The sequence below is a fragment of the Podarcis liolepis genome (assembly GCF_965112155.1).
Source record: "Podarcis liolepis genome assembly, chromosome: 2".
NCBI classification, from domain to species: Eukaryota; Metazoa; Chordata; class Lepidosauria; order Squamata; family Lacertidae; genus Podarcis; species Podarcis liolepis.
The window spans coordinates 32,586,585-32,597,823 of NC_139555.1; the positions used below are offsets into that span (position 1 = coordinate 32,586,585).

At 42.5% G+C, this 11,239-nt stretch overlaps 1 protein-coding gene across 1 annotated transcript; it reads left to right on the plus strand.

The window, feature by feature from the left end:
* The first annotated feature begins 1,256 nt into the window (after positions 1-1,256).
* LOC310699416 (ankyrin repeat domain-containing protein 40-like) lies at positions 1,257-10,593 on the plus strand. Its single transcript, XM_083487249.1, has 5 exons — positions 1,257-1,755; positions 5,120-5,268; positions 6,473-6,961; positions 8,440-8,615; positions 10,372-10,593. Exons 1-5 carry the CDS (start codon positions 1,631-1,633, stop codon positions 10,513-10,515), a joined length of 1,083 nt encoding a protein of 360 aa, XP_083343375.1. The 5' UTR covers positions 1,257-1,630; the 3' UTR covers positions 10,516-10,593.
* The last annotated feature ends 646 nt before the right edge of the window (positions 10,594-11,239 follow it).

Below are 11,239 nucleotides of genomic sequence, written 5' to 3' on the forward strand. Positions count from 1 at the left end.
CCTATAGCCTAAACTGATAGGCTCACACAATTTGACAAACTTCTGATTCCTTTAGAACTTTTTGTTTGACCCCAGGTTGGAGAACTGGCCATAGAAAACAGTGGAGAAATCCAGGATTTAACATAGCTGTAATTTAGCAGCAACATCCATCTCACCCCCTTCCATCCCATTTCCTGCCAATGGCAAATTAACTAAAAACAATTCAATAATGCAGTTTTTGACCGCTTCTGCGTTTTATTTTATTTTTTGCTGCTCACATTTTCCAAAACATTCAACCATTTTTGTTTCGTCGTTTGAAGTGGAAAAACCTTCACAATTGTCTTCTACACCCTCGTGTGTGTTTGTTTGGTCGCTGGACTTTTATACGTCTGTTATTTTATATAGTGGTATATTATGGAATGTTTTCCGACTCACTGAGTGTCCTTTTTTCCAGAGATTCACTGACGTCTTCATATTATTGTCCAAACCTTCAATCCCTGTGCAAACGTACTCCCATCAGACAGTGAGACTTGGTTCCACGTAAACATGTATTAGGGGTTAAAATGCACTGCTACAATTTGTACAATTAGGTTCCTTAGGGATGCAGTCTTAAGCATATACAGTTGGATATAAATCGGATTTAAATCAGTGGTCTGTTTAAGATTCCTGCATTGCAGGGGGTTGGACTAGATATAACCCTTGTGGGGGGTGTCCCTTCCAACTCCACAATTCTACAATTCTTAAGTGTGGAAAGGCCCACTGAATCATGGTCCAAATCGTGGCCCCAGGTTTCTCTTCCGAGTGTGTAAATAAGGAGGCAGGTCACTGGCATGTGACACGTTCATCTCCTGCTTTCAGCAAGTGGTTTGTGAGGAATTGTTTTCCTTAGAAATGCTTTTTTACCCACTTATTGCCCTTTAAAAAACAATTTTATGTAAATTGTGTTACTTTTATTGTTGTTAGCCGCTCTGAGCCCGGCTTCGGCTGGGGAGGGCGGGATATAAATAAAATTTTATTATATTATTATTATTATAACAACAACAACAAAACCCAGGATAATTAAAATCAGTTGGCTATGGCAAGATTCTGCACAAGCCTTCAGAAACAACCTTAGAAAGCCACTTCAAGAGCAGCTCCTGCACATTGTTCAAACCCCTGTGTTGCAATTTGTTGCTGCTGTTAGAGGCATTTGGGCTCTGGCCGCGGCTGAGGCTCCTCATGGTACACATCATCTCTCAGAATTCCTTCGTTGCCAGGGGAACGGGGCTCAGCATCACTAATCCGAGCGCGTTCTAAGAGGCGGCTGCCCTCCCTGCTCGCTCCTGAATCCCTCGCCTGCGGATGCGATGCGAACAGGCCCCCTGACACCTTCGGAGGGATTTCTCCCCGCTCTTTCCCCAGCCCACCTTTCGACCGGCCCGGCTCTGCCTGGGCACGTAGGAACCAGAGGCTTCTGCCTGGTGTGTCACTGAGAATAGAGTCCCGCAGACGAGAGGGAGCTGGGCAAGGAGGAGCTGCTCTAGCGGCGGTAGCAGCAGCAGCAGGAGGAGGAGGAATTCCCGCTCCCGGAGCGAGAGATCCCTGCAAGGGGGGGTGCAAGGGGCACTTCTGGGTCAGCCCCCCAGGAAGGGGAAGGGGGGGCAGAGAGAGGATGAGCAGCCACCTGGAGCTGGAGGAGAGGCTCAGGGAAGCTGCTGCCCTAGGCGACCTAGAGGAGGTGCAGACGCTGCTCGACAAGGGGGTGGAGGTGAATGCCCAGAATGAGATCAATGGCTGGTAAGACGCCTCTGCTTTTCTCTCCTCCCCCAGCCCCTCCGCGCTGTGCTCCTCATTCCCGCGGTTAGCAGTAGGGCAGCAGTCATCGTCGCTAATACACTTCCTTCCACCCCTTTCGAGGCTATATATGGTGAGGCAACCGCCAGCAACACGTTACAGGCAAATGCAACTTCAGCGAATGTGTACCCTCTGTGCCCGTGTCCAAGAGCATCTTTTTCCCCTGTGTGTTCCCCTTGGCCCCCCTCTGCCTGCCTCTGAAATGCGTGTTTACTGGGAGTTCATCTTAAAGGCAAGTTACAGAAATGCTCCCCATGGGGGTGGGGGTGGGCAAAATCTCACCAGCATCTGACAAGAATAGATGGGTCAGATGTCAAGGCTTCATCTTGATTAGTGGGCTGCCTGGTTATGAAATTCTAAGCAGAAATTCCTTTCAGGCTTTGGTTCTAGAGACTCCTGGAAAAAATAGAGCCAGTATGAACAAATCACACATTTGCCAGCCATCAGTCACAAACCTTTCCTAATAACATCCAGGTGTGTGTGTGTTCCTGTTCAAGCGGCTTTAGCCCTACAAGGCAGGTCATGATCACTATTTTCTCATAATTACATTTGATAATATTTATTATTTATAGGGAACCAATGACTAAGTGCTGCTCAAAATGAGATAAATGTTGGTGGGGCTGAGATTTGGAGACTCCCGAGCTCTCACTCTGAGAGCCAGCCTTCAGTTTACTCAGGAGAACTGTGATGAATCTTCCAGCACATTGATTTTCACTTCTAGGATGAGCCATTGTGATTGCGAGGGAGGAGTTAATATGATCAGAGCAGCCGTGCTAGTCCCCTGAGGGACAAGGGGTTTATTAGCTTGGGGAATTGGTGTGAGGGGAGAGGTTCAAGTAAAATTCTTGCCCAGTGCCACTGTTCTGATCCAGACACACACGCACTTGAATTATTAGTCGAAAATCCCCTGCATAACATGTAGTTGTGCAGTTTGGCTCTTAGCCATTGTGATATTCAGGTCACAGAGAACAGAAAGCAGATGACAAAATCCCGTGTTCTCCCCAAAGGATCAAGCACAGCTTCTATTATTTTCTAATGCAAATTCTTGTATGGGAGAATTCTTACAGGCTTTGAGCAAATGGGAACCCCTGTTGCATAGGAATGAGTCTGTGGACGCCCTTGTAGGGAGAGTGCCTGTACTGTTCCCATGAAAACTCCCCAAATCTGAACACATGACAGATGTTCTCAGAAAACCTTGCACATGAAGCAGCTTTACGCAAGAGGCAGAGCACTGGGCTGTACAGCCCCAGTATGTCTAATCTGTGGTTCTCCAGATGTTGTTGGACTACAGCTCCTGCTGTCCCTGCCTTTTGGCCCTGCTGGCTGGGATTGATGAGAGTTACAGCCCAACAATATACAAAGAGCTACCGTTGGATCTAGTCCAATATTGTCGAGAGAGCCACTGCCAGTTGGAGTAGAGTCTTAGACACCTCTGCCTAAGCAAAGAATTGAACAGAACAGACACAGTACATAGTTAAGCATAGTAGAATTTGCTGCCACAGGATGTAGTGATGATTGCCAACTCGGATGACTTCAAAAGGGGGTTAGACAAATTCATGGAGGATAAAGCTATCAGATACTAGTCATGATGGCTCTGTACTGTCTCCAGTGCTGAAGGCAGTGTGAACGCCATTGCTGGGGAACACAAATGGGCAAAGTGCTGTTATGCTCATGTGGGCTTCTCATAGGTTTCTGTCTGGCCAGTCTGGGAACAGGATCTCGGACTAGGTGGGCTTTTGGTCTGATTCAACAGGGCTCTTCTGTTCCTATGAATTTGAGACTTTCTGCATGCAAAGTATACCATTTACCCCTGAGCTACAGTTCCTCTCCTATTAAATCACATCCAGTGAGCACCAGGATTTATGTGACGTGTGTCTTCATGATTACCTCTGTATGATTGTGTGAGTGCAAGCAGAGCAGGCTCAAAAGTGTGAGGTTTCAGATTTTTCAGACTGTGTGATTGAAGGCAGTAGCTTTTTACAGTAATTTGGTCATTGAAGTAGTTTGCATGCCTTTGTTTTGCTCTCTGAATCCTATACTGTTGCCATGAGTGGGTCTTTCATTAAAATTGCAACTTGGGTCCTTCAGTGCACTCATATTCAGGGCTTGTGGTCTGGCAACATATTAGTCTTATAATTATGACCGTCACTGCAATATTAGAATTGTGAATATGGCTTAGAAAATGCCCTTCCGATGCAGTTAATTGGTGCTGTATAATTCATTTGCTTTATAAGTTTAGTAAGATCATTGTCAAGTTGGCAGGCAGCAGTCTTCCTGCCCCCTCCCTCCCAATGCTCAGCTCAGGACTGGAGAGTGTACTGCTGCAGTAACACCCAGGCATGAGATGGTAGCATATAGTACATATGGCTAATATTTGTTCCGCTACAAAGGGAGAGAACGTGTGTGTGATATTTAGCAGAGCCCGATAGGGGCAGAGTGCGGGGTGTGCTCCTCTTCTGGCTTCCCAACATGGTGATCACTACCAGTAACCGAGAATGAAGGGGCAAAATGTTGGGAGGGTTGCATTGGCTCCACTGCTGCGCCTGCACAATGCCATCCACTTCACTGGCTGCTACTGCCTTTAGGCATGTAGCCATCTTCTTGGCTGCAATACTCTTGTGCCTGCTTTATTTTTTGCAAAGGGTCATGCCAAATTGACCCAGTTTGAGAGATACTGGGGTTGAATTTGATACTGAAAACAGACAATACTTCTGGGCCTTGGGATTTTGAGCGAGTGCCATGGGTGCAAACCCTTCTGGTTGCTTTTCCTGTGATGTGCAAATGAAACCAATGAAAGAAAAGAAGTATGCAAGTGCATCAAGGACAACTGTACCTTTATGAGCATCAGTTAGCTTAAACATTAACTGTCATTTAGCTTAAACATTATTCTTTCCCTCTCCAGCTTATAGTGTTGAATGCTAGCTCAATAAGCAAGCTTTGACTGCACAGTTAAATTGGGCCTGTTGATTTACAACAGAAAATAAACCTCAGCCTGGTCACAAAGCTTTCATTCTTGCATAGTAGTAACATATTAGATTGGATTCAGACTAGGTTTTAGTTGAACTTAGGTCCCATTGTAATCAATGGAAGAAATTGGTCATGACTTGAATTATATTGAGGTATGTGGAAAATAAGTACAACTAACTTTGTCTGGATCAATAGACAAGGTTTAATCTCTGACAAATTTGAGCATTTTTTTAACAGCTCTGATGGTACACATCATGCAGACATTTGATGACACAAAACAGTGACTTTCAGAATAATAACTTTACAAATGCATGCTAACAAATATGTTTAACTTTTACAGGACATGTTTGCACTGGGCTTGCAAGCGGAATCATACCCAAGTGGTTTCTTACCTGCTGGATTCTCGAGCTGATAAGGAGATTTTCACAGTTAATGGAGAGCTGGCAGCACATTTGACTTCAAAGAAAGAAATCAGAAAGCTTCTGGGAGGTATACTCGACATACTGAATTTGTCTTTCCAAAAATATACTATGAACTAATGTAATGTATTAGATGCACTGCATTTTTCAGACAAGTTATCTGCCATCTCTGATCTTTTCATCAGTCCCTGATAAGCTCCCAAGGAAGACAAGACTTCCTAGGAACACAGTGTGAGAACCGCTGCTATAGTTACAGGCAGAATATTGTGTGAGGCTGTTTGTGGGCTAGAGAAACTGAGGCTGCAGTTTTAATTTTATTTGTTTTAAGCTTTTATAGGCCGTTTTCCTATGAGGCTTAAAGATGTTAACAACAATTTTAATGTCACAGAAATTAAAACAGCTTTAAATGTAAAACAGAACTAGTCACATCAGCTAAAAGTCAGGGAACAAAACAAGTTTTTCATCCTCTGGGAAATCCCAGCAACAACAAAGACTTGCTCTGTACCTTAGGCAGGGCATCCCAAAGCCTGAGAGCTATGGCAGTGAAAACTTTGCTCCTTACTGCTTGCCTCATCTAAAACAAAGGTAGAATTATGACCAGAGTTTACTGACCTGACTGTAATTGGGGAGCTGGCTGATATAGGAGTTTGGAGTAATCCCCTTGTCCTTTTTTGGACTTCTTTCTGAGTAACTGTACATAATTTTAAAATAAATTGTTTTGCACAAGCTGTTCAATTAAATGAGAGAGCTGTTGTGCCATCAGATTCTGTAATACTTAGATTCCATTCCTTTGGTCATGGTGGCTTCTAGGAATTTGGACAGATGGTCAAGCAGAGTACACTGGGAACCTAAAAATGTTCCTTCTCCAATATACTCCAGAAAAGTATAGCCTCCCAGAACATCAAATTAAAGCTGGGTTACAGATTAAAGAGTGTTTTTTCAGCAATGCAGCTTTGGCCTGTATGTGTGTGTGCACACATCTTTTCACTTACCAATTCCAATAAGTAAATAAAATTTCTGCAGAATGTTTCTTCCATGAACCAAAGATTTGCTAATCCAACTCTCTGGATTGATTCTATATTTTTTTTTGCCATACTTAATTCTACTCTGAAATAAGTTTGCTTTCTTTTAGCTAAAAACTAGCCGTTTATGATTTTAAATATATGTATTTGGCAGATGTTCTGGGTGGCATTAGAATTCTGCTTGCCATTATTTAAAATGGATTAAATTATTAAAAGATTCTATTTTTCCTTCCCACCCCGCCCCCGTTGAAGTGGAAGAATGTGACAATCAAGAAGTGAAAGACTTAAAGCTGCCACATGCTGGAGACTCTCTGACAAACCCGTCATTCCCTTGTGTTGACTATCAAGAAAAGGACAATCCCCCTCATCTCTTAGCACCTCCTGAGGACAACAGCACTGCCGTCTCTTATTTATCTGAGAGTGAACCTAGCCCTTGTTTATCAGCCACTCAGCTTGAAAATACTTGCACACCCATTTCCTTGCACGCTGAAACTGAACTTTCTGAAGACCTGCACGAAGGGGAGCTTCCTTCTCCCACCAGCTCAGGAGTATCAGAATGCACAATGCCTCGAGTCCAGAGCTGCCCTGTTTATCCCTCATCTACATCTCACAACAGAGCTCTCTTGACCTCAACTGTACCTAGACAACATGTACCTCAGCAAGCAAATGGCTGCTGTATGGGCACTGCACCACCCTTACAGCCGCTGCTTCTCACAGGAACTTTTTCATATAACATGCAAGGTACTGAAGAGTATTTTTCCATTGTAATGCTTTTACTGCATAGCTGGAGACAGTGCATGTGTCTCCAGTAGACAGTAACTACCTTTAGTGCTTCATAACTGCTTTAAGAACCTTTTCTTCTTTTTCTTTCCTTAAAGAGTTGGTAGAGCTTTGTCAAGATAGGGCATTTTCTCTTAATTGCCACATGACCAGGATCAGTTTTGTGTCGTCATGCTTCTGTGTAATATGATCATAGGTTGTCACAGATCAGTGTTCACGAGGGAAATGAACTTTTGAGGAAGTAGTTGTTGTATCTCAGTTATTTGGAAATCTTCCTGGAATAATAGCAGAATTGTTGGTTGGAGTGCAATGGGTTGAAGGAAACGGTGACATTGCATTGAAGGAAATGGGCAGCTCTTCCAAACTACACAACTGCTACTGAAAAACATGTGCCCAGACTTCAGATTGGTGTGCAGGTGTCAAGAATCAGACTTGCACTGGCTTAATTGTTGGAATGTAACATTTCAAAGCAGTACGTTAATCTGTTTTTGATGGTTAACTCTAGCACATATAAAATTAGGATTGAGGCATTATTTATGATGTTTCATTTGTCCCCTGCTCTTCTTCTGAGCCCAGAGCAACTTATACGTGGAGCCTAGGCCGTCTTCCACCTACTTAGCTTCAACCATAAAACTAAATCACACCTATCCTCTATGCATGAAAAAGCTGATCAGCTTTCACATTTAATTGCTTAAGTGTAGAGAATCATTAACTTTAGGGTTTCATTAAATCTGCAGATGCAGATATTTTGTTTAAAGTACACTTGGCACTAATCAGATGCTGGAAATATCAGTGTGAAGACCCAGCAGCCACTACTAAGCAAGAGAATGAGATGGGTAAGAAGACAAGGTGGACAGCTGAAGAGCTCATCTCTTTGTGGCAGTAGCCTGTGAATCACTTTTCCATCTTTATACAGCTTTAATAGCTTTATACAGCTGTCACAGCCCTCCACTCCACTTGCTTCTTCATTGTACTCTACACTTACTGATCTCCTTGAGTAATTTTATTGGACCGGGGCTGTTTGTCTGCAGTGCATGTGTGTGCATACTGGTAGACTTTTTTTGCTACAGTTGCCTGTAGCAACATTGCCATAGCTTGTTGTTCTTCGTGTTTGTTCTCTTCTCAACCTTAAACTTCTCAACTTTATTATTCAGTCATTACTTATGCATGTATCTTAGAATCTGTGGCCTCACAACACAGCAGAGTTCATGACAGAGCCCCACTGCTTTACACTGGGAGTTTGCTGCTACTGACTTACACTGGATTCTCTTGAGTCTGTGCAAACAAAGAGCAAATACAAATGATAAAGGCTGTGGTCTAGTAAACATCTGTAGGGTATATTTCCAAGGATATATATTTGGGTTTGTGGCTGTCATTTCCATTTCTCTGCATTTTGGCGATGATTTAACTTCAAAATACTCTTTCCTCTCCACATATAGAACTGGTACTTAAAGTAAGAGTTCAGAACCCTAAAGAGAATGACTTCATTGAAATTGAACTGGACAGACAAGAACTGACTTACCAAGATTTGCTCAGAGTGAGTTGCCATGAATTGGGCATTAATCCTGAACAAGTGGAAAAGGTTAGAAAGCTACCGAATACACTGATAAGAAAGGTAAGGACCATCATTTTCCTTCAAGTATTCCTATGTTGACACTCTTACCAGTGATGTTAGAATAAATCTGTGTCCAAAACAGAACATGGTCAATTTTAAAAGTAGCCTGAGATAATGCTTTGTACAGGCAACTATCTGCTAGTTTCTTCCGGTAATTTTAGGCAGCAGGCAGTCTCTAGCATAGGTGTTCTTTGACCCTTAGTGACTAAATTTGCCTCTTCTCCTTCCCAGTTCTTCGGCCTTAGGGCAAAGTAGCTGCTAAGCAGAGATAAGCAACTGATGGAGAAAGGCAGCCGGTGGCTCCTGCAATCCTGTGGGTGTAGCTGAACCTCTCTCCAAGTCACTCTGCCTTTTGGTATGGGAGCCTTCAGAATTTTTAACATGCAGAGCCAGAATGCAGAGTTTGGCTCTAATAACATATGCAATTTACAGAACCTTAATGCAGTTTCTTGCTGGACTGTATGTACCACTTAAAAGAGGTGGTGGGAGAATCTTTGTTTCTTGGTTGTACAGATAATGTGTTGCACATAAAATCTAGCATAAACAAGATAAAGTATAATACTTGCAGCATGTCTTTTAAATGGTCAAAGCACTTAGCATATTCAGTCATTTATCCAGTGGCTGAGTACCCCGATATGGAGTTTTAGGGGACTACTTGAAGAATAATGGGTGCTTCTTTTTAATTAGGGCTGTGCACACCTCCCCCTCATCTGACCTGGCGCTAGATCAGCCGCAGGTTGTCTGGGGCTGACCTGATCCAGAACCAGGCCCTAGATTATGGAGCCAGCCCCAATGTTTAATTAGGGTTCTAAGAAGATGCTGTCTTCAGTCCTGCTGGGTGCTGCTTTGCCAGCGCATTCTCAGTGCTGGTGTAGTTGACCCTGCAGAGGCTTTTACTCTGCCTTTTGTGCAACAGAACTTCCTCTTTTCTCACCATGCTCCTGGAAATCTGCTTTGGAGGGTTAGGGGAACCCGCAGAGCAGATTTTGGGGTGCATGGGGGAAGAGAGGGGTAGTTTCATAATGCGAGTAGAATCCCTGTGCCAATGGGACAACTTTGTTGGATACAGCCAAACATTTTTAGATTTACAAGGGGTTGTATCCAGAATGTAGTGCTGCTGAAGTAGTGCTGTTTGCTGGTTTCCAGTTTCTGATCCCTATCCTGCTTTGCCCTTTACACTGCTTGTTGGAGTTTCCAACTTTCCATAGAATCATAGTGGGAAGGTACCCCAAGGATCATCTAGTCCAACCTCCTGCGATGCAGGAATACACAGCTGTCCCATAGGGTGTTATCAGCACCATGCTCTAACCAACTGAGCTACACAGAGTGATAAGACACTTTACACTGGGATGTAAAGGAACCAGCAAGATTTGGCTCCCTCCACCTTCCTCAAGCACATTCAGAAAAATGCTAGATCCAAGCAAAGATGTTCATATCAGATAAAAGCTGGTATATCTTCCCACATATGGTAATGACTAAGTGGCCATGCTGTGGCTATTACTCTAGCAACCCACCATACTAATGCAGTTCTGTGAATGAAGTGAGATAGCATTATAAATGTAGATTAGTTGGAATGACTTCCTACTCAACAACTTGGCACAAGGAATATTATTTCATAATGGAGACACTTAAAAGTAGTTCTTTACATGTATTTGATCTGGTTATCTCAATTCATCTTATCACCCTGCTTTGTTAAACTGATTTTATAAAGTTACTGCAACACATCAGTTAATGATATTTGTGTCTTTCATTCAAGGATAAAGATGTTGCCAGGCTTCAGGATTTTCAAGAGCTAGAGCTCGTTTTGGTGAGAAGCATCAGTTCTCCTTTCAGAAATGCTTCAGCAACACTAATGGAAAGACCCTGCTATAACACTAAAGCAGCAAAGTTGACATACTGAAGTTCAAGACTTCTAGGAAGTTGGTATCTAAAAACCTTATACTCGTTAAAATTAAACCAAGATGTGTTTACTATTCAATATTTTTATATGCAGCATTTTTCTTAACTTTGGTTAATATTTCTTGAGTGGTGCTATCTCAAAGATGGCCCTTGGATTGCTCAAGCACTTCAGCAGTCTCATGTGTAGCCTATACAATGAACAAGCACAAGTGGAAAACTCTTTTGTGGGGGAAACTAATCACAATTGTTCCCTCAGTCAACTGGTGTCTGGCACCTAATGATATGTATTGAGTTAATATATTTTATACATTGTTGTCAGGCCAACATTGCTACAGAAAAACTAGTGTTGTCGTCTGGTCTTTTTTTTAAATATATAAAAAGTACTGCTAGGTACCTTCTCTGTGTAACAGTAAGAGAGACAAATGAACTGAAGAATAAGTAAAAGTTCTGTTTTCTTGTCCTATGCTCTTTATGATATAATGCTGTAAAAACGGAATTGTTTTGAGAAGATAAACAATGGAGAAACAGGTTTAAACAAGTGTTTCCTGTTACCAGCTTTTGTTCTAGAATATTGCTTGTTGCATAGTAAAGTTAGTTTGAAAGATGATATAGCAATGCTGGTAACTAAGCAAATCTATGCATTTAGAAAACTATTTTTGTAGTTTTATATAAAAAGGCATGTAATGCAAACCAAACCAACAGAAAACGATGTATTTATGTGATGC